The 27,573-nt window shown below is 40.0% G+C and overlaps 4 protein-coding genes across 13 annotated transcripts in view; 2 read left to right on the top strand and 2 right to left on the bottom strand.

Annotated features, from left to right (window-relative positions):
- The window catches only part of abi1a (abl-interactor 1a), a 64,377-nt gene extending 60,810 nt beyond the window's left edge, over positions 1–3,567 (top strand). For all 8 annotated transcript variants that reach the window (XM_061713346.1, XM_061713343.1, XM_061713340.1 and 5 more), the window contains 2 exons: positions 540–725; positions 2,636–3,567. In XM_061713346.1, coding sequence (XP_061569330.1) covers positions 540–725; positions 2,636–2,811 — 362 coding nt within the window. In that variant the 3' untranslated portion in view covers positions 2,812–3,567. The remainder of the gene's footprint in view (positions 1–539; positions 726–2,635) is intronic.
- acbd5a (acyl-CoA binding domain containing 5a) overlaps positions 1–27,573 on the bottom strand; it is a 171,144-nt gene that overhangs the window by 73,264 nt on the left and 70,307 nt on the right. The window lies entirely within an intron of this gene.
- pdss1 (prenyl (decaprenyl) diphosphate synthase, subunit 1) lies at positions 4,697–11,467 on the bottom strand. Its single transcript, XM_061713347.1, has 11 exons — positions 11,277–11,467; positions 10,198–10,262; positions 9,951–10,083; positions 9,644–9,774; positions 8,641–8,782; positions 8,449–8,560; positions 8,259–8,368; positions 8,076–8,156; positions 7,856–7,969; positions 7,683–7,763; positions 4,697–5,566 (listed from the first exon to the last, which is right to left on the bottom strand). Exons 1-11 carry the CDS (start codon positions 11,430–11,432, stop codon positions 5,426–5,428), a joined length of 1,266 nt encoding a protein of 421 aa, XP_061569331.1. The 5' UTR covers positions 11,433–11,467; the 3' UTR covers positions 4,697–5,425.
- On the top strand, positions 12,032–23,653 carry LOC133423082 (protein adenylyltransferase SelO-like). Of its 3 annotated transcripts, none has more exons than XM_061713189.1 (20): positions 12,032–12,060; positions 14,722–15,007; positions 15,097–15,215; positions 15,296–15,424; positions 16,752–16,816; positions 16,913–16,969; positions 17,097–17,195; positions 18,013–18,080; positions 18,237–18,324; positions 18,426–18,495; positions 18,602–18,674; positions 18,809–18,847; positions 18,928–19,057; positions 21,616–21,660; positions 21,762–21,843; positions 21,924–22,016; positions 22,841–22,917; positions 23,030–23,073; positions 23,141–23,220; positions 23,318–23,653. In XM_061713189.1, the coding sequence occupies exons 2-20, from the start codon at positions 14,776–14,778 to the stop codon at positions 23,438–23,440; spliced, it is 1,713 nt and encodes a 570-aa protein (XP_061569173.1). In that variant the 5' UTR covers positions 12,032–12,060; positions 14,722–14,775; the 3' UTR covers positions 23,441–23,653. The 3 variants fall into 3 exon arrangements, with proteins under 3 accessions (XP_061569173.1, XP_061569172.1, XP_061569174.1); XM_061713188.1 differs by having other exon boundaries at positions 18,764–18,847; XM_061713190.1 differs by lacking the exons at positions 12,032–12,060; positions 14,722–15,007; positions 15,097–15,215; positions 15,296–15,424 and adding an exon at positions 16,173–16,595 and having other exon boundaries at positions 18,764–18,847.

Here is a 27,573-nt window from a genome sequence, read left to right as displayed (position 1 = left end):
AATTAAATTCAACTAAGAGCTCTGACATTCAACTCAGAGAGAATAGGGATCCTTTTTTCACATTTGTGGGGGAAAATCATTGTTATAAATGATGGCTTGAAGAAACCTACAGGTCAAATGATAACTTATAATTAATATAAATGAAATGAAACTGTTTATATTTTGTAATTATATTTTTTTTTTTTACCCTTTCCCTGCATGTGTGTGTTGAGTTTACTGCTGCTGCACAAAGTGAATTTCCCCATTGAGGGTGAAATAAAGGACAATCTTATCTCATCTTATCTTATCTTATCTTATGCTCATAAACCACAGACTCCCTTTTTTGTTTTTCTTGTGTACGTGCATGCCAGACAAGCACACTTCACCCTGGATATTGAAAGTCTTGCAGCGTCTTCTCGCCCTCTTCTGCATGTTTCACCGTTGTATCTAACTGCATGACTTTTTTTTTTTTTTTTTTCCCTCCAGCAACTCTTATGACTGATTTTATGAATCCAACCCAAGTTTCCGGCGTAACTTCAGGTTCTGTGTTCATTCAACAGTTGCAGACACTCCTACTCCACCTCCCCCGCCTCCCCCGGACGACATCCCCATGTTTGACGACTCTCCTCCTCCGCCTCCACCACCTCCGGTGGATTACGAGGAGGAGGACGCCGCGGTCGTGCATTACAACGACCCCTACGCCGACGGAGACCCGCAGTGGGCCCCCAAGACCTACATGGAGAAAGGTTTGCTCATGATTGTCACTAAACTCCACGATCCAAATCTAAGGTTGCTAACTCCCTGCAAAATAAATAAGGGACACCTCATCGGCAGGGCCGGCCAACCTGATTGCCTTCACCTTTCCTGGCGTGGTGAATTTTTTTTTTAGCCCCCCTTTTTTTGTGAGTGAAACGATTTTTTTTTTAACCATTTGACTCGAACCTGAATTGAATTAGATGCATATTTTTGAATGCCATGAACACATGGAAAACAAATTATTATCCAGCAACAAAATGAACTGAATGAATAAAATAAGTATCTTTCTTAAACAGAAACCTGTCTTGCTTAACTTAAGATTTTATAAATTGATATAAAACAATAGAAAGAAAGCAGAACTATTCTGTAATAGTACACATTTTTAGTGCAATAACAAAAGTGCAAACAGAAAGTCTGTAGAAAACTTGTAAACATATTTGTGCCTCAAAGGCCATGACTGTAGGCTACAGTTGTAGTAAAACTGAAAAAAATAACTCAATCCCATTTTCCATTGGCATTTTATGACTATTTTTTGACTCTCACAGTAATACGGGACAAAGTGTGTCCCTTTTTAGCTCAATACGGGACGTGTACTTTAGTTTATAAATACAGGACGATTCCGTTTTCCAAGGGACGGTTGGCAACCCTATCCAAATCCTTCTATCAGGTGTTCTGTCGATCCATGCTACCCGTCCAGAACTGCTACTTTGTGGTTCTGCGCACAGTCGATTTTCAAAGTTTGATTGCCACGCCCATAATTTCTTGCATCCCTTCAGTCCACGCTGAAAAATATTGTGATGTTAGATTTTGCCCTCTGTTCATCTACTGTTTTAAATGTTTTTTGAAATGAGAAATTGAGACAATTTGTTTGCTTTACTTTTATTTGTTATGTTATACTTATTATCAATCCAAAAATAGTGATTACTAAATTGATAAATTGGGGGGTGTAAGTATGCTGAGATTCATCCTGCAGTGACAGTGAGTTGATTAGTATCTTACCTGAATGCAAGTGACGGGAGCATTATTTGATAGGACGTTACTGGACTATCAAATGATGCTACCTCTGAAATATTAATTTAAAATTGATAATATGGGATGTTGAGTATTTGATCCTTCAAAATACAGTACCCATGACATGAATTGCATTACACTTTGCGAACATTATACGATAGAGAAAAAGAAACAATTCTATCTCTTTACCGTATTTTCCGCACTATAAGGCGCACCTGCAATGAATGACATATTTTAAAACTTTTTCCATATATAAGGCGCACCGCATTATAAGGCGCACTAAATATATGGTAAAATACCGTACTATAGTGGCTGGGGTTGAGTTACGTATCTACCTGATGGAGCTGCGCTACAGGAAATGCTACAAAATCCTACAGCAAATGCAAAAAAAAAAAAAAACAGAAAAGTACCGTATGTCAAACTTTATTAACAAAATAAAAACCAGCTTTGCTCCGTCTCGTCAAAGTCGCCATTATGCGAGTCAGCGTCGCTGCTGTCGTCTTGAACGTCTGTGACGATTCCTGACGTTTTTATCGCCATTACTTTGGCGACACCAACTACATTACCCACAATCCCCCTGACTACAGTAACAGAAATTACCGTAATGATCATATATAAGGCGCACTCTATTATAAGGCGCAGTGCGGGTTTTTGAGAAAATTAAAGGCTTTTAGGTGCGCCTTATAGTGCGGAAAATACGGTATTTGATATTCATTCAGTCATTCGCCTTTATTTAACCAGGCAGGTCATTAAGAACACATTCTTATTAACAATGTCGGCCTGGCAAGCGACAAGGACTATTTGGGGGAAAAGGAAGTGGGCTAGGGAGTAAAACACAGTAAAACTGTAGCTCTACAAACGTACTCATCCACCGTGCTCCCGTTCGCAGTGGTGGCCATCTACGACTACGCCAAGGACAAGGACGACGAGCTGTCGTTCATGGAGGGCGCCATCATCTACGTCGTCAAGAAGAACGACGACGGCTGGTTCGAGGGCACGATCAACGGCGTCACCGGCCTGTTTCCCGGCAACTACGTGGAGTCGATCATGCACTACGCCGACTGAAGGGACCTCGGAGTGAAAGTACAAGTCTATTTATTCAGTCATATCCTAACCCACTGAGACTGACAGCAGCAATCGGACTCCTGAGTCGCATAGATATAACTGTATGATTCCCTTTTTTTTTGTTTCTTTTTTTTTAATATGGCAGAATGTTTTTTCCCTTACTGATTGCAAATAAAGTGAAAATTAATATCTATCTAGTTTATTTTGGTGTGATAATGTCAGTTGGGGGACATTTACAGAAAAAAAAACGAGCTGAATACAGCTAAGTGTGTGTAATGAACCAGACAGAAGAAATTCAGATCAACAACTGAAGACTTTGATCAACGTCAGCTATGATGGAACAAATAATGTTAAATAATCTTCAGGTGAAATATTTGCGTTTTTCAGATGCGCTACGACTCGTGTTGGGGTTCTTCAATGTAAATCCAGTGAATGTCAGTAATGATGACTTTGATCGTGGTGCCCTTTTCAACTTGAATGCTGAAAAATGAATGCAGACGGCCTGTTGACACTTTTAAATACTGTAAATGGTTTTTGAAAGAACTATTTCTGAAAATCAGTCTTAAAAGCATGCAAATATAATGTAATCTTATGTTTGTTGCCATTATGCCTCCCCCTTTTTTGTTTTCGTTGTAAATCTATTTACTTTTCTGTTGTTACGTATCACACTGTTGAAATCACTGAACTTTTTACTCTGAAGTCGATTTAAGAGCCTTTCCATGCACACTTTATAAATTCAAACCCATGAAAATTGAATGCAGTTTTTCTTATTTCATGCATTTGCACCCGTTTAATAAGCAAGGAGACCCATTCCACTTTTTGCTTATCGTCAGTTTTGTTGGACTCATTTGAGATGAACCGATCCTGCAGTCATGCAAACGCACGGCTTCTGGATTTGCGTTCAACTCGGCCCCGATTTGCTTTGACAGCTGCAGTTTGAGGTTCCCACGGTTGTCCTTAACTGCCTGCAGAGCCTCAGGGAATGATCGGTAACCTTTGGCTTTCAGGTGATTGAACAGTTGATTGGTTCATAAGTAGGTTCAAGTGTAGGACTTCTTGTACACTAAAGGAAAAGGGTTTTGAATTTTGAATGACGCATGAAAACTCTAGTGACATGCTGTCCCCGTGTGGTCAGAAGTGGTATTGCTAGATAGTGTGATTTTTTTTTTTTAATTGAAACTGCTCTAATAGGATTATTGATTCTGAGACTTCCTGTAGAGACTAAACCCTCTATAAAGTGCTCCACTACAACCTTGTCCATCTGCAGCCGTCTGTTATCAACCAACATCCAGGCGAGGTGCAGTTCATCTCAAACGAGCCAACTAACATCCCAGCTTTACTTTCAACGAATCCACGCACAGGTCGCATCTATGAATTTAGCTCTGAAAGTGATAATAGACTGGAGTTGTCCTGCCTGACACTGCCATGTGACATTTCAGATGTAATAATGTAGACCAAACAACTCTGATACCTCCTCAGTCTTACAGCATCCGTGGCCTGCTCTGGGCTGCACAGGTGTACATATTCATGCAGTAACTCAAGTAAAATCAAGTCATTTATCTAGTGCCGCTCAGGAATCACCCTAATTTTTTTTTTCTATCCTTGTACTGGCTCCTGGACGTACATCTACCTACTTTGATTCACCTGTTGCAGTCATATTTACCATTTCAGGATATTGCAGCTAATAAATTTAATTTTTTTGGGTCCCATTTCCAAAACCTGCTCAAGTTCATGGGTGGAAATACTGAAATCCACCTCTCTGCCCTGCATATGTATATATAATATGTTGATTGAAGAATTAATGTACAGTCTTTTATATTAAACAATCCTATGTACAACATGTGTTGTCACTTGGAGGGAAATGAAAGAGGAGACGAGGCTTAAATAAAGATTAATAAAAAAAGAAAAAGAAATCAAGCAGTTGGTTTATTGAGCACACAGTAATTTGCAGATGTTAAGGCCGTGGTTGTTACAGGGCACTTTCCATTACAGGAGTAACCTCATTAACGTCCGTCGAGAATACACACAATTGTTTGGCCTTTTGAAGTGTGGACGGATCTCAGGACGTCACATCCAGACGAGCACGAAGACGACAAGTATGCACTTTTATCCCCTTTGGAATTAAACGTGTTGTAAACAGCTCCGCAGCTCAGGACCGGCTCGTAACGGACCGTTTTCACTCACGGCTAGCCGGTCTGAGGCAGAGGAGGCTGTTACAGTTACAGTACTGAGTGAAGGGAAGGTCTGGGCTCTCGTGTTCAGTGCCATTATTACACTTTAAAATTACAATTATTTTTCATATATCTTTTCACACCACTAGGAACCGCAAATTACAATAATTGCAGTAAAAAAAAAAAGTTGAATTTACATGTCAAACTTTGATAAATCGCCTCACCCTCACATTTTTGGTTGGGAGTGGTTGAGAATCGTCGGTCAGAGAGACCCCTGCGTGTTGTTCTAATAAATACGAGTGCTGGCTCCACGTCCAGCGCCAGGGATCCTACTGAACCAAACTCCCAAGGCTTCCCTCTACAGTTTCTGCTCTGTCGAGGTTGGCGGGGTGAGCGTGCCGTTCCACATGTAGCTGCCTGAAGAGAAGGCCGGGAGTGCAGGCTCACTTGTCTCTGGTGAGAACGATCTCGGTGAGCCTGATCAGGGCGTCCCTCTCTGGCGACGGCCTGAGCAAGCTGATCTGCTTGATGGCTTCTTGGCAGTAGCGCCGGGCCAGGAAGGTAGTCTGCTGCACGCCATCGCTCTGGAACGGAGAGAAGAAGATGGAAAGGAGTGCTGAGACAGAAAAACAGTTGGTAAAAATGAACTGAAGCAAACATGATGTGAGAAAAACAGACCAGAAATGATTTTGTTAGTTTCATCTGCTGTAGTTATTAAACAGTGCGAGTTGAGCTGGGAAAGCACAGGCTTAATCCCCTGAGGAAAGACCTGGGTCATGTGACCAGTTTCTGCCGTACCGGCTCAATGTGTTAATGGATTTATGCGATGTAAACTGGTCAGCTGCAGACTGGATTCATGTCCTGAAGTATTATTTATTGTTTTATTGTTGGCTTTGTCTCAAACACAACAAAACCCATCAAATTAAAAGCATCAAAATATAAAAAAAGCAAAACAATTGAACAGTCTCATCCAAAAATACAAACAACAGCAAAACAATGTGTTCGAGAGGGAACAGGAGGAAGCGGAGCGCTTATTTAGTCCTGTCCCTTCCTCACAATATCATATCATATATGCCTTTATAAAAATTAAAAGAAAAGACAAAATAACAAAAAATAAATACAACACAAACAAGATCAAGGCATAATTAAACCGGTCTCCTACAATATCCTAAATTCAAAAATCCAATCTCCCAGTCTCCTCTACGATGATCCATGAATGCAGGCAGTTATATTTGTATCGTAGTACACCATGATAACTTTCTCTTACATCCTACCTGCTACGTTTGGGTAAAAGATCAGTACGCACTGGAAAAACCCATTAAATAATCTACAATATGTTTTCCCCACTACGTGAATATCCAGACTGAAACTGAGTGTTTCTAAGTTACCAAGAATAAGACTTTAGAAATGAGCCAGATTTCACTAATTTAATTAAGCTGTTGCATACAAATGATTCAGAACATACATCCAGACAATCTTCTCCACCTTCTCTTCTCCACAGTTGAGCCCCATTACTTAAACTCCAGAAACCTCTTCACCTCTTCTCCGTACAGCCTCTGAGCTGATCCTTGAACCAGTCCCACTTCCACCCGAAACCCATATGTTACTCCCGGTGGAAACTTCTCCACAGTCATATTTATCGGACAGTCCAAACTTCCTCACGTAATACCACAATTCCTCCCCTGGAAGTCTGTTGTACACTTCCTGCACATCTACAAAGCCACCGTGCAACTCCCGACCTTCACTGCATTTCTTTGTCAGCATTCTCAGAGCAAACGCATCTGCAGATCTCCTGGCATGAAACCATTTATGGCCCTTTTCCACTAGTATCTACTCAGCTCGCTTCTACCCGCCACGCCCCCGTCTTGCGCTTTTCCACTACGGGCCAAGGTGGGCCGAGCCGCGCCAAGCCGATACTTTTTCTGTAACCATTCTGGCGAGGTTCTAACCGGGCTGAGACGGGACTATTTCTGACGTCACCACCCTCCACGCAACTGATTGGTCGGGGGGCAGGGCCGTCAGACGTTTGAATCAGGAACGGGAGTCAGCGCGAGAGCGACTCGCGGCGATTTTATTATAAAGCGCAAAACGTCCAACTCTGAGGTGCAGATGTTCATAAACCTGGTGGCTGACGAGAGAATTAAAAAAGGGATGTAGACGGGCTGTTTTACTCTCAGCCGCTCGCGGCTCCAGCTGATTTCAGATCAGCGCCGACATGAACAAAGCGGTTGCGCAATCGAGTACGTCACAGCAGCTTCACCCCAACCTGCCCACTTCTCCCCTGGCTGTGGAAAAACACACGGGGACAAAACGGGTAGAGGCGTGACGGGACGAGTCGGACCGAGTAAGTACTAGTGGAAAAGCGCCAATAGTTGTTCACACGTTGTAACATTTTTTTTTCTAAACATCCCCCTCTCCTTCCCACATCTTCGTGTGGCTCAGGCTCATCAGTTTTACATTTCTGTAGTTGCTACAGGTCTTTAAAAGACTTAAATGAATAAGGTAAAGCTTCTGTCACTTCTCTTTAACTCTTTGAGAGTAATTTCTTATTTTAATTTACGTCACTTTTACAAAATGTGTCATTCAAGGAAGCTTTTGCTTCCTTTTTGCATCAGAAAACATTTAAATCTATGAGGCCTTACACTTTGGACATTTAACAACCTTCCACTCTTATTTTGTTGATAGTTTTTGTGGTCATACCTGACGGACGTACTGCCAGGCCCGATCTACATCTCCTTTGGAACTGAAACGCCTCATGATCATCGCATGAAGTTCGGGAAACTGTAAAGTAACAGCATTACAGAGTGTTTACTGGTTTGGATCATCACATGTGCAGTTTTCCACACGTGTTGGTTTGTTTATGAGAGTCTCACCTGCTGACACGCAAACAGGACTGGTCCGGTGGCTAATCCCAGCTTCAGATCAGCGGCCGAGGGCTTTCCTAGCTGACTGGCTCCTGATGTGAAATCCAAAACGTCGTCGACAAGCTTCACAATGGAAAAAGAAAGTCCTTCCCATCATTTGTTTATATGGAAGTATTCAGGTTTCACGAAAAAAAAAAATAAATTAGCCCATTCACTTATCAGAAATTACCTGAAAAGCGATGCCGACATTTTTTCCGTATTGGTAAGCTATTTCATGAACTTCAGGATCGGCGCTAACAAGAATGGATACCTTCAATCAAAGAGAGCAGGCAGTCAACAAAAAACACCAAACACAGGAAACGAGGCTTTTCTCCAGCTTTGAGCTATTAATGCAGAGACAGAACGTACATACTGCTTTACAACTGTTTGCAATAAGACTCGCGGTCTTCTTGAATGTTTTCTCGAGGTAGTGTTTGAACCGCTCGTTCTCGTTCTCTTTGGAGCCCAGCTGCATGAATTCACCTGGGAGCACAACGCGACAAGTTCATGAACTGTCCCTACCGAGAACAAGAGAACCGGCGGGTGAAGGAGTTGTCATTTACCTCGCACCAGGTCCTCGATCACCTGGGACAGCACTTTCACCACTGTGATGTTTCCGATACGAGCCAAAGCCATCGACGCAGCTGAGAGGATGAAATCGCCGGCCAAGATAGCCTGGAAGAGGAAATGGCAAAGGGAGTTGCGTTGAAGTGGTACGGAGGAAAATGTGCAATCACGAGAAAAGGAGGCCGTACTTTTCTTTCACCCCAGACTCCATTGATCGTACTCTTTCCTCTTCGCTCGTCTGATCCATCTATCACGTCGTCATGCACCAGGCTGGCAGTGTGAATCATTTCCGTGATCATGGCTACAGCCCTCTGACCTGGCAGAAGATCTCTGAACAGATGACAGGTTACAGGAAATCAGATGACATAAAACTGTTATGCTTCATATAAGGATTAGATCACAAGATGTGGTGCATCTTGTGATCAGTGTGACACGTTTTACAACCGAGTAACCTGAGCTGTGTCAGTAAAAGGTGAATAGTAGGGCGATATTTTATCGTTCACGATATACCGTCAAAAAAATTCCTCACGATAAGAATTTGTCATCTCACGATAAAAACGATAAATTCCTGTTGATTAAGTTTTTGTGTAAAGTTGATTTATGGATCTGTGTTAAAGAGGGGAAGGAAGGAAGGAAGGAAGGAAGGAAGGAAGGAAGGAAGGAAGGAAGGAAGGAAGGAAGGAAGGAAGGAAGGAAGGAAGGAAGGAAGGAAGGAAGGAAGGAAGGAAGGAAGGAAGGAAGGAAGGAAGGAAGGAAGGAAGGAAGGAAGGAAGGAAGGAAGGAAGGAAAGAAGGAAAGAAGGAAGGAAGGGAGAAAACAAGTAAGGAAGGAAGGAAGGAAGGAAGGAAGGAAATGAGCCTGAAAGAAAGAAAGAAAGAAAGAAAGAAAGAAAGAAAGAAAGAAAGAAAGAAAGAAAGAAAGAAAGAAAGAAAGAAAGAAAGAAAGAAAGAAAGAATAAATTCCCGTTGATTACATTTTTGTGTAACAAACATGGCGGATCTGAGAGCGTGATAGATTTGTAGTTACAAAGATGGAGTTGAATTGGTATTTTTTTAATCGTCATTTTTATCGTTATCGGGATAAATGCCAGAAATTATCGTGATACATTTTTTAGTCCATACCGCCCATCCCTAGTGAATAGAAACCAATATTTCACTGTAGAAACAGCATTTTAGGCTGATGTGCATTTACCCATCTCTGTTGCTGTGGATGTTGAGGGCACGGGCCATCAGGACGACTATGATCGGTCGTATAGCTTTGCCCTGGCCATCAAAATAGTAGTCGCAGAGATACTTCAGCTCTTTTTTGGAAACAAACAGCTCCTGTAAAGAAAGAAAGAAAAAAAAATTATTTTACTAAAGACATCAGATTGTGGTTCTCAAAACACTCGGTCACTCATTAAACATAAAAACACCACTTACAGACTTCATGTATCTGAGATTTCTCGTAGTGTGCATTACTCCTACTCTCTTTCATTTTGACATACAGTGCAACTCACCTTCTTGATGTCATCATATAAACTTGTCAAGTCTTTCTGTGCTAACGTGAAAGGGTCCTTTAGCTTGGCATCACTGTGCGTTGATCTGCAACAGCAAGACTGAAGTGTGGGATACAGCAACTGAGATTTGTGTCTGCAGGAGAAAAACATACAGAAATATTATCTCCGACCGTCTTCACATCTGTCAGAATACAGGGTTATTAACTAGCAGAATAGGAAATATAGTGTGTGTTAGAGAAAAACTTGCCTGATTAGAGATGATTTTAAGTTTAAAGATTTCAAAGTGATCTGTGCAGAAGGCAGTGGCCTCCCCTGGAAGTGAAGACAAAGATAAGCTCAAGGACAAGCACCCCATTTGAGTTGTGGATGTAGTGAAAATGTGTATAAAATGATCAAATAAAATCAGACTGTGGGGCAGCTTAGAATAAATACCTTTTAAGAATAAGAGCTCATTGGAAACATGTGCTTAGTTAATTCAAAAACGTTGAAGATCTACAAATGTCTGTTGTACAAAGCAATAATGTAATTCCTTGGAGTTTGAAGTCAACCTTCATGAATATTTAGTTAACAGATAGATTTGATTGCAGGTACCCATAATTAAATCAGGAAGAAAATTATATTTAAAAACAAATCTATTGTCGTTTCTGCTGAAATATTACAGTTTGCTAGAGAGACAGTCATTTTGTACATTTTGTAAAATTAATAATTTGGCTGGGGAAGCCTGAAATAGTTCATGCAACTGTCAATGTCAAATCAATAACTAAGAGGCGTGAAAATCAACAGAAATGAATGTGACATTGACTATACTCGGATTAGGATTTAATAGACCTCTGGTTAAACCAAAGGTACTGTAGTTCATTGCAAGAGTACTGTTGTGTTTCAAACGTTTATGCCTGGAAAAATAAGTCATACGATGATGAAAAGGTCATAGTTTACTCAAAAGACTCTTACTAAATCCAGAAAACTTGTGTTGCAAACAAAATTTCTGTCACAGTGGCAGGAAATGTCGCAATGCCGGAAGATGAGCAGCAGGATGAGAGCTGAGACTCGGGACAGCCGGCTGAGAACAGGTGTCATGTCGAAAACTGCATACCTGTCAGAAATGAGTCCTTCGCGGGAGCGCGCAGAGCTAAAACTACTACACATTTTGGTTTCGCAATCTCTTAACAGTGCGATATGAATTAAAAATGATAACATTGTGCTGGTATTGGAGTTTTGATTAATTCATCACGTGTTTAAAGTAATCATTTTAGCCAAGTGCATCCTCTCACATAACACCGGGGGATTGTATGACCTTCCCGTTTGTGCAGGGCTCAACAAACTCACCTCGCTGCCCGGCGCGCATCTCCCGGAGCCCCAGCCCGGAGAACACGTGGAGGAAGACGCAGACCTGCCGGTCATATGTAGCAAGCTTTCAAATGAGGTGGAAGCCCCACAGGTTGTGCTCCAGCGCCGGCAATGCCGCCACCACGTCCCCGCCATGTTCCCATGAAGAGGCGGTCACGCCTCGGGACGTTACACCGGAACCGGAAGAGCTGCTGCACTACAGCGATGCAGAATGAATCCTCGCAAAATTCCACATCCACAAATCTAAATTCTTACGCAAAAAACCCTCTTTTTTTACTTTTCATTGTGAATAAAAACAGTATCTGGACTCTATTAAGTTTTCTAATAATTCAAAGGCAATCAAAACCATAAATGTATGTAAACGTTTTGGCTTTCTGTTATAATTTCATCCCCCCTGGCTGGTTGTAATGTGTTGTGCTTTTTTGTTTTGTTTTTTATTTGAGTTGTACTCTTTATATGTTATAATTCGACGTGAATTTGCATAATGTGAAGTTTTTTTTATCATTGTTATGTTGGCAAAAAAAAAGGGTCCCTTACAAATGTCCTTTAGCGTTGTGTGCCTTATAAATATACATGCTGTTTTATATGTTTTATATGCCTCAAGGATTGTTACAATACTCAAGTGTTTACATTAAAAAAATATAAAAATAAAAATAAAATTAAAAATTGGAACCGGAAGCGGAAACGCGTCACCTTGATGTTGTAACCGTCAGTTTAGCCGGTTTAGCCGTTAGCATCCGGTGGCTGCAGAAAGCTGCGGGAGGCAAGCACAAATGATTTATAATTCGGTTTTTTTTTCATCTTACAAATGTGAAAGTGGGACAAACTATATCTTTTGTCCCAAATAAACCTTCTGAAGGACGTTTTCCTGTGTCATTTGGAGTATATCAGTTTTGGGGCTGGCAGTTAAGTAATGCTAACTGCATAAATTAATCCATTACATTGAACAGTCTCAGGCTACTTTATTGATACCCAAGGGTAAACTGGTTGGTCTTTACTCAGATATCGTAAAATATCCCAAAATTGTGTGTTTCATTAAGGCAGTTGCTCCAGAAAAAAAAAGTAAAAGTTATTTATCACAATTTGTTGTAAATTTCATAAATATTCTGACCAGAAATATTGAATAAGAAATAAAACCATTTTAAAAAGGTGTTTGATACTAATGCCGCGTTCCATTTGTCCTCGGAAGTCGGAATTTCCCAGTTCCTAGTCGGAATTTTCAACTGGAACGCCGCTCAAAGTGGGATTTCCTACTGGGAAAGTGGGAGAAGCTTCACCACCCCCGAGTTACCATTCCAAGAAGGCTGCCCTTCCCAGTTTTCAGTTTCGATTTCCGAGGTAAATGGAATGCAGCTTAATAGTAGACTAAAGAGTATATAGAACACAGATATACCAGTGTAAAGAAGTGAAGTAATTATTGCATAAGGAAGAAAATGTATAAATTAGATTATTAGAATACAATTATTTGTATGACATTTCTACGGAAGAGTATTAGGGCCACTTAAAAAAAATAAAATAAATTCTGAGAAAAAAGTCAGAATTCTGACTTTAATCTCAGAATTCGGAGAAAAAAATCAGAATTCTAGGCCACTAAAAAAAAATAATAATAATTCTGAGAAAAAAGTCAGAATTCTGAGAAAAAAGTCAGAATTCTAGGCCACAAAAAAAAAAAAAGTCAGAATTCTGACTTTTTTCTCAGAATTCTGAGAAAAAAGTCAGAATTCTGACTTTTTTCTCAGAATTCTGAGAAAAAAGTCAGAATTCTGACTTTAATCTCAGAATTCTGAGAAAAAAGTCAGAATTCTGACTTTTTTCTCAGAATTCTGACTTTTTTCTCAGAATTCTGAGATTAAAGTCAGAATTCTGACTTTTTCTCAGAATTCTGACTTTAATCTCAGAATTCTGAGAAAAAAGTCAGAATCCATCCATTATCTATACCCGCTTTATCCCTTGCGGGGTCACGGGGGTCTGCTGGAGCCTATCCCAGCTCATTTCAGGTGAGAGGCTTTTTTTTGGGGGGGGGGGGGGGGCAGCACGGTGGCTTAGTGGTTAGCACTGTTGCCTCACAGCAAGAAGGTCCCCGGATGTTCTCCCCGTGCTTGCGTGGGTTTCCTCCGGGTACTCCGGCTTCCTCCCACAGTCCAAAAACATGCACGCTAGGTTAATTGGTGATTCTAAATTGCCCGTAGGTGTGAGCGTGAGTGTTGTTGTGAGCATGGTTTGTGTGTTTATATGTGGCCCTGTGATGGACTGGTGACCTGTCCTGCCTCTCACCTGAAATGAGCTGGGATAGGCTCCAGCAGACCCCCGTGACCCCGCAAGGGATAAAGCGGGTATAGATAATGGATGGATTCTGACTTTTTTCTCAGAATTCTGAGATTAAAGTCAGAATTCTGAGAAAAAGTCAGAATTCTGACTTTAATCTCAGAATTCTGAGAAAAAAGTCAGAATTCTGAGAAAAAAGTCAGAATTCTGACTTTAATCTCAGAATTCTGACTTTTTTCTCAGAATTATTATTATTTTTTTTAGTGGCCTAGAATTCTGACTTTTTTCTCAGAATTCTGAGATTAAAGTCAGAATTCTGACTTTTTTCTCAGAATTTTTTATTTTTTTTTTAAGTGGCCCTAATACTCTTCCGTACATTTCAGAATATAGATTGGTGTAAAAAAAACAATAGTTTTGATTAAGCAAACACTACTAATGTAGCTCTAGACTTTTGTTATAAAGGTTGGAAAAAACTTTTCTTGGGAACGATTCTTCTCCAAGTTTTCAAAAAAAGTTTAAATATGCAGATACTGTACTATGAAACACCTATTTTGTGTTTTTACACACATTTTCTTTCTTTACTATGAATAAAAATCAGTTACAAAACCAAAAATATCCATAATTCAATTAATATTGTTATTACATGTAGTCTTGGCAATTTTGCAGGCAAGTTTCAGGAAAGGATTCACCCGGAGTATCCTCAATTACTAAAGTTAAAACTGACAAAAGCCATGAGACGGTATTAAAATCAGTCTTGTCCGACCTAAAAAGTCTGCAACACTGCCACTTTTGACCACACGGCAGCATAACAAAGTTCATAACAATGCAGTTTTCAATAATCATGTCTACCTCATACTGCTGCACCTTTCACTTTAAAATTGTACATATGTTAATAAGAGCCATTTGTCTATTACTGTTTGCAACTATTTAAATCTGGGTTCAGCGAAAAAAACAAATTCCCTGTCTGGCATGTTTATACTTGGCCAATAAAGCTTATTCTTCTTCTTCATGACCGGCGTGGCATGACAAGCTGTTCATGTTTAATAGGCATACTATGCTTTTATGAAGCTACAGTCCTTTAACTTTTCTTAAAATGATCAGAAAACATGCCACATTGACGACCAACTAAAAGTTATTGTGTTTGTGCTTTTCTTTATAGCGTCAAAATTGGTTTCAGAGCAGCCACATTGAAGGGATCTGATGTTTCTGGAAAATGTGGTGCACCTACAAAGTACTCGTCTTTACTCTGGTAGCAGCATCACACCTCCCACCTGTGTACGTCCTGGAGTTTTGTCCCTCTGCTGAACCTGACTGCCACAGTCGTGAGGATGCAGCATCTGCCAGCCAGTCATCAACACACAGTGTAAAGTCCAGGTGGAGTGTGAAATCTTCAAATGTCACGCACAACCTGGACCACTTTAAAGTATCCTGCAAGAAGCTAATAGGTAAAAGAGATTGTGTCCTTGCAGCTCAGCAAACTGACACACACAATAACTGTAGTAACGACTCAGTGCAAAGCTCTCGTTTCCAACAGACGCATTCCCTGTGGATGAGGTTGATGGCAACTTTGTCCGAACTGTGAAGAACTGCATATTTTCTAAATCCACTCCAACTGCACTGACAGGCCCACTGAGACTGGCAGTAGTTTCTAAGGTGAAGACGTCATGTAAATATCTGAATTCAGACTTTCACTGTGAATATGATGTTTTAATTTTTATGAATTTGTCCTGCAGGATGTAATCGAGGGGATCTTGGATTTAGACATAAATGTATCACAGTCAGAGGATTTCCTGCTTTATGCAAGCGGCAGCAGACTGCTACCTGGATCTGTACCACTTGCTCACAGATATGGAGGTCATCAGGTGACCATCATATATATATTTTTATCAACATAAAAATCATTTGTTTGCTTTTTAATGTATTTCAGGATGAGCTGTTTTTTATTTTTGGATGCATGTAATGGAAATATGTGGTAGAACCTGAATTAACTTTTATTATATATTCTTCCAGTATGCCTGATGGAAAATTACTGGATGCGCGACCATGAAAAGTACAACTTTTCTCTTCCCTGATAGTATCTTTAGCTTTAGCCACACTGTCTTTGAGGTGTGACTCACAGCCGAGGAACTTGCTAGTGTAAAAGTGCATGAATATCATGGTTTTGTGTATGCGTACCTAAGGATATGTGAGATATGGAGATGTGTGCATGATGTTAGTCTTTCTGTATGGCATGACCTAAAAAGGTTGCAGCAATTCAAGTTATAGTGCCTGACGTACAATATAATCAAGTGTACCCCTGGCGGTGGTATTACATGACGAGCTGTTCATGTTTAATAAGCATACTGTACTTTTATAAAGCTATATTTTTATCAGAAAACATGCCACATGATGACCAACTGATTATGAAGTTATTGTGTTTATGCTTTTCTTTAAAGCTTCAAAATTGGTTTCAGAGCATCCACATTGAAGGTGGTTGCCCTAAAGTGTGCATGGCGTGTAGACATGATATATGAAGATATGTGCATGACGTGTGTGGATATGAATGTCTCTGTATACCTCATGGGTATAGTATGAGGTGCAGGCATGACTGAAGTGAAGCACAGAATCATTTAATGAGGTCACTCAGATGTCAGAAAATATATTTTCCCTTATTCCAACGTGTAGAAAGTGCAGATGAAGGAGTAGGTTGTTTTTTTCTTAACGATAGTAAACCTGGCTACACTCCTGGGAGACTCCTTTCCATTAGGGACAAACACACCCAGTTACAGCTACTGACGAGAGCCCACCTAAACCAGTTTCTGCCTCGACAGTTTTTAAGAACAAAGAATAAGATCCTCCCTTAGATCCTCCCCTATCAGGGCGGTTCTTGTTTCCAGGTATGGTTATATTTGTGGGTATGTCCAGTGCAGCTTCAGAGTAGCAGAGAAGAGACAATTTTGACTTGTAATGTTCCTCTCCTATGATCGTGGAATAAATGTGAATCTATGCTATACTTCTCACTGTGCTTTTGTTAACGAAAATGTCCAGAACAAGGTACTAAGTGTGTAACTCAAAACTACATGTAACCACCTGGGAATGAGTTTAGTACTCTCAGATATACAAACCCAGGAACTGCTGGTCATTTGTAAACTATATGAAGTATGAAGTAACACTAAAACTTAATATTTGTTTCATCTTCCTCTGCAATAGTTTGGTTATTGGGCAGGTCAGCTGGGGGACGGTCGAGCACATTTACTTGGTCAGTATTTAAACAGGTGAGGACACTTTTCTGTAAGGTTTTCATGTTTTCGTTTAATCTGCGGTTCCCACCAAAGCATGAACTTATTATTGTTAATCTTATGTTTTTACAGGAGAGGTGAACTATGGGAGCTGCAGCTCAAAGGCTCTGGGAAAACTCCGTATTCAAGGTTCAGTCATTGTTTTTTTACATAATTAAACTGAAACCGCATTTGAACCTTTTAATGCATCTTTTGAATGTAATGTAAATGAATTAGATGTGAAATTATCTCAGAAAGGATTTCCATTTCACTGCAGATCTGGAGACGGCCGAGCCGTAATCCGATCGTCTGTCAGGGAGTTCCTGTGCAGCGAGGCCATGTACTTCCTCGGCATTCCCACCAGCAGGGCTGCCAGGTAAGAAGGGTTTAGAAAGATCTCAGTTGGGTTTAAGATTGTGTGAAGTGTATAAAATAAAGCACAGAATAGTTCAGTACCTCTTCTTTGATTAATGTATTTTTACTTCTTACTGTGCATATGTACTGTAAGGTGATATGTGCACACTAGTTTAGTTTCTTTTTGAATTGTCCTTTTAATATGAAACCGATCCCCACTAACAGTTCATCTACGGGTTAAATAAGGAACTTATAATAAACAAGAGACCATTTTTAAGCTTTCTGTTATTGTTATTATCCAACAAAGGTCATATAATACAGACTTCGTGAATCAGGGAAGGGTACGTCACTCTGAAAGCTGTGTTATTGTTTCTAAAAGCTTCTATTTTTAGTCTTCCACACTTGACTGCAACCCCAGCGTTATAAACTGAAGTGGGGCCTGGAGTGAAGCACAAGGTTTTCTGTTTCTGAGGTTGAAACTCCCCAAATTAGTGTGGATGCAAGGTGTAGCTGTATCCAAAGTTTCACTATTTTTAAAATGAAACGGCGCTAGTTTGGACGTGTTCCAAAAACTACTATTGATGTCTGAACATCAGAGGGATCATATTATCAGCTGCTTACTGAAATGTAACAGATATCTGATTAAATGTGGGATTCATTTATTTATTACTATTTAAGTTTTTGATTAACATTTTTCAACTTTTTATCACTTTGGCTTTTACTTGATGCAGGAAAAACATGTTTTTGAATAAATTAGATTTCAGGTTGGATGATTCTGTGACCTTATGATTGTTAAGTGTCTTCTATAATTAATTAATTATCTATATTTTTTCTTTTAGTCTAATTGTAAGTGACGAGCCGGTTTTGAGGGATCAGTTCTATAATGGAAATGTGAAGAAAGAGAGAGGTAATGTGAATTGAGTCACAAATACTCGTAGACTGAACTAAATAGTTCAGAACTGCTAGATACTTGTTATCTTCTAACATTATTCCCACCATTAACATGTTTTTTTCCCTTTTTTTATTCTAGTTGAGTGATTTTGTTTTTTGCTTCTCCTCACAGGAGCGGTTGTGCTCCGGTTGGCCAAGTCATGGTTTCGGATTGGATCATTAGAAATTTTGTCTGAAAGTGGAGAACTTGATCTTCTGAGGTGAAACAGCTCATTTTATTCATGATTTTTCCTCTATTGTGTTGTGTACACCACCATGTTGTGTTGTGTACACCACCATGCATTTTTTTCTTTTACTTTAGGAATCTGCTGAACTTCATAATCAAAGAACATTTTTCATTCATTCGTTTGGATGACCCCGAAAAATATTTGGTGAGTTGCTAATAAAAAATAGAACTTTTTTTTTTTGCTTTAAGATGTTGGAAATATAGTCCGGAAACAAGTGAAACCTTTATTATGTAATTCTTTGTATGTGTAGGTGTTTTACTCCACAGTTGTAAACGAAACAGCACATCTGATCGCCCAGTGGATGTCAGTGGGGTTTGCACATGGTGAGAAACTTTGTTGTTTTGTAAGACATTTATTCGCACATTTTTATCTCAACACTGCACTGATATCTGCTGCTGTGTTATCACTGCAGGTGTTTGCAACACAGACAACTTTAGTCTTCTTTCTATAACCATAGACTACGGACCGTTTGGCTTCATGGAGTCATACGATCCCAGTGCGTGCAATATTTCCTTGTTACGTTGCTTTGAAATATGTGAGTCTTATCCAGAGTCACACAGAGCTTTGGTTTTGCAGATTTCGTCCCCAACACGTCTGACGACGAGGGCAGATACAGAATAGGAGCTCAAGCTGAAGTTGGTTTGTTCAACTTGGAGAAGCTCTTGGTGGCTCTGAGTCCTGTGCTGACACAAGAACAGAAGAAACAGTAAGACTAACATGAACTATTTTTGTTCTGAGAGAGTGACATGCAGGATGTGACTTTTTGGTATTTACAGTATATCATTTTTCAGCTTTAGGGGAGGGGACACTGCAGTCGTAAAAAGGAACATTACACAGTAGAAAAAGTTAAGAAAAGATGTGCAGGAGAGGTCATAAAAAACCCAAAGGGCTTATAAGGGACTCCCCCTCCCGAAAACAAGAAAAAATAAAAAACAATATTTCACAAAATCATATAAGCACAATACATACTGTAGGCCTATACAGTATAACTGATAACTCAGAGTTATACGATACTTCAGAATATAATTAAATAGCTTAGAAATATATTTGAATAATGGTGAATGAAAAACACAGATATATTAAAAATCTATAAACCTTTTTTCAGCTTTCTTTTAAATGCAGATAATGTTCCACAGCACAACACCTTGAGACATAAATGAAAATTTAGCAACTGCGGCAGTGGCGTCAATTCAGTCAAAACTAAGGTATGGCAAGGTTACGAGTCACAGAACTTAACTATAGTATCAATCAACACGTCCAGCAAATACTCATCACAGAAGTCTATGTAGCTGATCTGTGTGGTTAAGAAAATTGGAACTTTTTCAAATGCAGTCTCGCTCACTGCAAAAACTCAAAATCTTACCAGGAATATTTGTCTTATTTCTAGTTAAAATGTCTCATTTTTTGTCAAAAAATCTCATTACACTTAAACAAGAGTCATCACCAGAAAAATAACTTGTTATTTGACCATTTTCACCAGTTTCAGGTACATTTTCACTTGAAATAAGTAGAAAAATCTGCCAGTGGAACAAGATTTATCTTCTCATTACAAGCAAAAAATCTTGTTCCACTGGCAGATTTTTCTACTTATTTTAAGTGAAAATTTACTTGAAACAGATGTGGTTGTTTTTGAGTCTTGTCTTAAATGTAATGAGATTTTTTTTGACTAAAAATTAGACATTTTAACTAGAAATAAGACAAATATTCTTGGTAAGATTTTGAGTTTTTGCAGTGTATAATAACTAGTGAAATCGATCATGTTGTTCTGATTTGCATTTGTAGTTATTCTATATGTATTAAGTAATAGAATAATCAATACAAATAGACACAGAGTAATTCCATAAATGTATTTAAAAAACAAACATTTACATTTTTCCTTGAAGCCAAGGTGTGGCGGCTGCCATACCTTGGCATACCTAATTGACGCCCCTGAACTGCGGTTCTACAGAAGGGGATGAAAATCATTCCTTCTTCTTGTGGAGTATGAATGATAATAAGAATTAAACTCAAAATAATTATGAAAATGTCTGGGTAAAGTTAACGGGGAGCATATGACTTTATACATCAGGATTCCTGTTTGATACTTATTCACATCGTAGATTGTTAGTATTTGTAATTTTTTAAACAGAGGTGTGGATGGTGTTGAACGTGGAGAGTTAGAAGCAATTCTTACAAAAGATTTTTGGATACATATGAGCTTTAAATGAATTCAGGCCAATTTCTCTCTCTTTCATGTAAAAAAAAAACAACAATTTTGAACCTTTATGTGAGAGAGCTTATCAAAAAAAGCTTGCACGTCTATCATGGTGTCAAGTGAGGTACGACTGGAAAAATCTGTTGCTGTCTGAAGATGTTGTGCTGTAGACAAAGCAGTTGGGCAGAGTAGTCATAGACTCGTCCTGGACCCATCAAAAGCAAGATGTGGGAAGATGATATCTGTGATGTAAGATGGTGGAAATGTTGTGGTCTGGAGTTGTTTCGCTGCCTCGGGCACTGGGCGGTCTTTAATTTTACCACCTCAATAACAGTTTGACGATGATGCAGAGCCATCTATCTGGAAGTTGAAGTTGAACGTGAAGGGGACCTCAAACACAATATTCACAGAAAATGACTCAAACAGAGGAAATTGAGGCTTTTAGATCTGCTTGTAATGGGAATATTAGCCTTGGCCTGGTTGCACAGCGTGCAAACTGATATTTTGTTCCTGAAACATTAGATTTGGTGTTACAATGACCTGTTTATCAGAATTTTAATGATTAGTCATCATCTGTGGTGTTTAAAATCATTATGCATCCCTTGTTTTGTGTCATTCCTGCATCAAGACGCCTGGTGTATGTTCTGACCCACTTGCATGCAACTCTTAATCCTGGTAACCTAAATGCATTCAGTTTCCATCCAGACAGTTGCCTAGTAGTTTAAAAATATTATACACAAGTTTTTCCACAACACTGTTTACCACTGAAAGGCTGTGATTGGAAATGATACAACCAGTGCAAGAAAAATTTAACAGGGGAGGTAAACATTTAATGAGGGAGTGGTTTGAAATGATTCTCACAAAGGGGCAGTATTAGCTTCTGGCCCATGTGTTCGTTATTCTTCAGAAAAATATTACATCTGTTAAGTTTTTTTGTGGATTAATGTTTGAAAAATATTTTCTTGTTGAGATCTGTCAAAAAAGGCAAATGATTATTTTATGTCATATATTTTTTAAACTCTAGGTAACTCATTAAGTACAATTGGTAACTTCTGTTTTTGTTTTCTAAGGGCTAAACTTGTTCTAAAAGATTACAGAAAAGTTTACCAGATGAGGTGAGTTCCATGTGAAACGTTACACTGCTATATTCACCTTTGTGCCTTTGAAACCTTGATGAAAAAGTCATCTGTTGCTTTTCTTTGTTCTCTCACATCAGGATTCACCAGATATTTAAAGCAAAACTGGGCCTTGTTGGTGAAGAAGAGGACGATAACGTCATTATTGCCTTCATGCTCAAGGCAGGTCATTTACAGATATGTGTTGTTACAGCTCATCTAAAACTCTACTTTACTCACTAAATGAGAAGTTTGTCTAGCAGATGATGGAGGACACACACTCAGACTTCACCATGACTTTCAGGGAGCTCAGTGAAGTTTCTGCCAACCAGCTTCACAACAGGAACTTTACACAGGTACAATTATCCAACCATCCATCAACTATCTTAATTATAGGGCTGGGCATCGATTCAAATGTCAAGAATCGATTCGATTCCGATTCTTAAGATTCGGAATTAATTATCACGCTTTGATTCGATCCGATTCGATTCGATTCCGATATCGATTTGGGTTAGTGTTATTAAAAATGTTTTTTCAGCTGTTTTATGAATTATATGACTGTGTAGTTATGCAACATATGAATACTAGTATTATATTGAGATTCAACAGCAAGTATTGGCAGCTAATGATGCCGTAAGGACCAATCACCTCCCAGAATACTGATAGAACTGCTTTCAGAAACATCGTGTGGGGCAGAATTACCAAACAGATCCAGGGCAGCAAACAGTATGAAATCGCTTTCATTTTTTCCCATTTTTGAGAATTTGGTTTTTAGCATTTTATGCAAATGTAACCCCAAGACAGTATATAAAGCAAATAAATATAGACAATTTATGCAATTATAACTGAAAACTTTAATGTTTTCATACCTTTAAACATATTTAAAGACAAAAACATGGCACTAGTTATGCTCGTGTCCAACAAAAGTTGTAATGTAATGATGAGAAAAGAAAAATAAATAAATAAATAAAAACATACAAATTGATTTAGAATTTGAAAATCGATTTTTTTCAACACATTTAATTATATTGATTAATATACAGTACAAGATAAAATGACTACATCTCAAGATGCTTATACTTTATGTAGCTGTGTTGCTGCACTTTTAACCAGTATGTGTCAAATCTATATCTGACATTATTGATTTCTTATGAATTTATGTCTGTTTGTTGTTTATTAGATGTGGGCTCTTGAAGATCTGTCATCACACAAACTTTTCTCTGATTGGCTCAACATGTACATGCTGCGTCTCAGCAGGTAAGAAAAGAGATTTGGGGATTTTCAAACTTGGTTTCTTTAAAAGTTGTGCGTGAAAATGTCTATCTGACGGGCTTTAGTAGCATGAATGCTCTGTTTTTCTCTTTTTCAGGCAACAGAGTGACAGTGATTTGGATCGTCAACACAGGATGAAACGTAAGAAACTAAATGTTTAATGTTGATTAAGTTCTGACTTCATCTAACTGTATCTTATGCTTTACAGGTATAAATCCTAGATATATTCTGAGGAACTGGATGGCAGAGTCTGCTACAAGGAAAGCTGAGAAGAATGATTTTTCAGAGGTAAAAAAAATAAATTGAATCAGTTTTTTTTCCCAACAAACCAAATTAAGCAGTTTGAGTGGAGCCATCCTGCTGTAATTCGTTTTTCTGTCACTAGGTGGAGCTGCTGCTCAACATCCTGTCTTCTCCCTTTGTTACACAAGCCACTGCAGAGAAGATGGGCTTTGCAGCAAGACCCCCACGGTGGGCTCGCAGTTTAAAGGTCAGCTGTTCTTCATGAGTGACAGAAAAAAGTCTGCAAAATGAGGACAAAGAAACACCTCTAGAATATATTACCATGTTTGATCCGAGGTCCTGGATGTTCTTTTATGTAACATCACCTAATCTGTGTGGAAGTTGGCAAGTTAGCAAGTCAGCAAGTTATATGTTTGATCAATCTGAAATTGAGTATTTTGAACGGTAACATCTGTCACTATTAACAGTGAAAAGCCAAAAAAAACATTTATGCACTTGGATTGATGGCACTTAGGTTTAATTTAACTCTTGAGTAAGATTTGGTTATTACTGTTGATGTTATGAACCTATAGATGTGACTATTATTTTCAAAATTCACTTGTTTTAAGATTTAATAATAACAGACAACTTAGCATTACTCATAACTCCTGTTTTAAATGTTCATGAGGCAAAGATATTTTAAACTCATGTAAATTTAAACTATTTCATAGTTTGTTCAATGTTATCTGACTCAGGATATGAATGAAAGGCAGAATTTGTGTTTTTAGAGTTGTTCACATCTGCCTGAGTGGCTTATATTTGGTTATTTTGTCATTTGAAAAATAAAGATAATTGTGACAGTGTGTATTTGCATGAAACTTTTGTAGTTAAAAAATGTCCAAACAAACTATTGGCCCCTGGGCATCTTGACTTTATCAAATCTGGCCCTCTTTGCAAAAAGTTTGGACGCCCCTGCTCTACGGGATATTGACCAACTGATAACTCAGAGTGATTTTATCAGAAACAAGGTGCAAAAAATGCATGTTTCTCACGAAAAGGAAAGGAATGAGAACCTGGCAACAGACAAGCAATGTTTAAGTATCGCTGAAAAATACACTAAAGATGTCAAAGAGTTACTTGATTCTTTGAAGGATGAAGTCAAATGTAGAAAAGCCTATGTTATGTTAGCCGTCGATGAGCTGAATAATTTGAAAATAGAGTTACAAGAAAAGAACAGCAATATTCTTAAACTCACCTCCAAACTGAAAAGAAAAGACAAGCTCATAGAAAGTCTTGATTGTAAGGCTGCAGAGTTCACCAAACTGCTGAGGTCTAAATGGGAGCTCTTTGTCACAGAAGACGATGATGAACTGCCAACAATTTCACAGCAACAGAAGAAGAAAAAACCACCACTGAAGCCTCAAAGGAGAAATAAGAACAAATTAAAGCTGCAAGCAGCGATGCTCTCGCACGTGCAAATTTTCACCAATAAAGGTCAAGGGCTCAAAACTAAGTCTGATGACGCCACCCACGACTCTTTATATCGAACCATTCAAAAGTTATGGCAGAAAGTAGGAACTATGAGATATCGTCCAATCAGATGAAGGGGCAGGGCTAATTTGCACCAATTAAGGTGAAGGAGTCAAAACCATGTCCGATGACACCACCCACGAGTCTTTATGTCAAACCGTTTCCAAATTTATTGCAGAAAATCGTAACTATCACACATCGACCAATCAGAAGAAGGGGCGGGGCTAAGAACGGGTCTTTTTTTCCCCCATAAAAGCCCCAAAAGTCACCAGATTTTGCATGCAAGCCAGGCCTGGCGATAAATTTGATATTTAATGGTTTGCATTAGGCGTGGCCTAATGGCTCAACAGCGCCCTCTAGAAAACTTGATATAGAGAGTTGTGGCTGGTGTCGTCTGCTAAATGTCCAGGCCTGAAGAATCTACATGCAAGTCATACAAGCGCTTCCACTGCAGCACGCCTGAACATGCACAAGGGTGCGAGGGCCCGTTCATTGCTGCTTGCAGCTTTAATTTCTTTTGGTATTGTTTCATTTTAATGTATACTGTACAGCACTTTGGTAAACCTTGGTTGTCTTTAAATGTGCTATTAAATAAAATTGACATTGACATTGTCGAAGAATCAACAACACACATCAGGTGGGCCACGGGCATGGGTGTATAAAAATGTGCTGGATAGCGACATCTACTACATGATTTTATGCTTTCACCTACAGTATTGAAATGTATCTGTCTGATGTATCAGACTAAGACCTACATAAAAGTCTCCTGCACCGATGAAAACATGTACTGTATGTTGTACTATTGTACTAATTTATTGAAACACATGGCGAGTCAAACATTTACCAAAGCAGCTGCCAAACACTCCTAAACAAGGTAGCCGGAGACGGTGGTTCTGCAGAACTGCGGCAGTAAATCCTTCTAAAGAGTGCAGCTCCGACGAGGAGCTCCATTCTTTAGTAGGGATTTCATATGGATCCAGACCGTTAATAATCATTATTTTCTCCATATACTGCTCCCTGGCTTCCTTGTTTAAGGTATCCCGGTAAATTCCAATTCCTTTCCAGCAGTTTAACATCTTTTTTTTTGCGTTCCGTCTGTTCACTTGGTGAAACAGAAAAGCGTCCCGTCTTCTCTCAAAACAAATGCACGCGACGGGACAGGAGTTTTCCGGCAGTACGCGCTGGTGCTCATGGGAAACGTAGTGTTCTTTCTGGTAAAGCACTACCGCTTTTGTCCAAAAGATGCCGCCAAACTCAGAAAAGCTGAAAGTTACGTTGTGCTGCTTTAAAAAGACCATCAGCCAGCAGATCAGGCCAAAGTCAACGTTAAAATACGTCTTAAGTCTGTCAAAATGTGGGGTTGGATACAATTAAAAGCAGATAAAAAATAGAAAAACAAGCCAGGCAAAAGGACTTAAAGATAAAAACATCCTCCAGATTTGTTAAAAACGGGTTTTTATAAAGAACCAATAGTAAAAGTACTGGTAACAGTAAAGTGCCACTGGGCGGTGGTCGTTCAGGGTGTTGATGCAGGGTTTTTTGTCAGTGGGACGATGGTGGAGGACATTAGGCAGGGAGGGCCGGTGACTTAAGACAGGGACTGGTTGAGGATTCTTGTGAAAATCCCAGCCAGTTCGTACGCACAGTCTCTCAGCACCCGGCCAGCCACACCGTCCGGTCCTGGATCCTCTCTCGGGTTCACCTTCTTCAGCATCCGCCTCACCTCCCATTCTTCTAGGCTACGGTGGGCAGGCGGCTGTGGTGAGGCAGATGTTGGCGTCACCTCGAGGATACTGAGCTTCTCTGCCAGAGAAGAGTCACCCTCAGCGGCTGAGGGGTTGGTCATGTTTTTGAAACCCTTCCACACCTCTCTGGTGTCGGTGCTCCCGGGATGGTCCTCCATCCTCCTCCCGTAGGCTGCCTTGGCCTGGCGGATGCCTCGTTTCAGGTCGCCTCTGGCTGCACTGTAGAGCGCCTCGTCCCCAGACTTGTAAGCAGTTGTCCTGGCTTTCAGGAGGCGCTGCACCTCCTTTGTCATCCAGGGCTTTTGGTTGGGATAAACCTTTATAGTTCTCTCCCTGGTGACAGAGTCTGTGCAGAACCTGATGTAATCCAGAACCACTGCAGTGTGTTTCTCCGGGTCCTGGTGAGCAAACACCTCCCAGTCTGTTGTCTGGAAGCAGTCCCGCAGCTTGTGGATGGAATCCGCGGGCCAAGTGGTGATGGTCTGAGTGATCGGACCTTGTTTGGAGAGGGGGGTGTATGTGGGTATCAGTAGCAGAGACGTGTGATCAGACTCCCCCAGACGTGCCAACGGTCTAGCCCTGTAGGCCTCCCTGATGTTAGTGTACAGCTCGTCCAGTGTCTTCTCCTCAGTTATAATCTGCTGGTGGAAATTGGAGAATGCTCCTGTCAGATCCGCATGGTTAAAGTCCCCTGCAATGATGTGAGCACCCTCGGGATATCTGCTCTGTTGGTATCTGATTTTGTCCAGCAGAAGCTCCAGAGCCGAGCCGGCATCAGCACCCGGCGCCATGTGCACGGCGGTGAGCAGGACGACGCTAATCTCACGGGGGAGGTACACGGGTCTGCATCTGATGGTCACGAACTCCGCGTCCGGAGAGCAGTGTCTCACGACCACTGTTGAGTTTGTGCACCAGCTTTTGTTCACGTAAATGCAGAGCCCCGCTCCCCTTTCCTGACAGGAGCTTGTCGACCTGTCCTGCCGGTATGCCGTGTAGCCCGCCAGCTCCACGGCCGTTCCCGGTACGAGTGGGTCCGACCAGGTCTCCCTGAGCAGCAGGATGCAGCAGGTCCCGACAGACTTCTTGGTTTCAACCATCAGCTTCCACTCGTCCAATTTTTTTGCAGGAGACCTGGACAGGAAAA

This window comes from Cololabis saira, chromosome 22 (assembly GCF_033807715.1).
Source record: "Cololabis saira isolate AMF1-May2022 chromosome 22, fColSai1.1, whole genome shotgun sequence".
Classification (NCBI taxonomy): Eukaryota; Metazoa; Chordata; class Actinopteri; order Beloniformes; family Belonidae; genus Cololabis; species Cololabis saira.
This window is presented reverse-complemented; position numbering and strand designations above follow the sequence as displayed.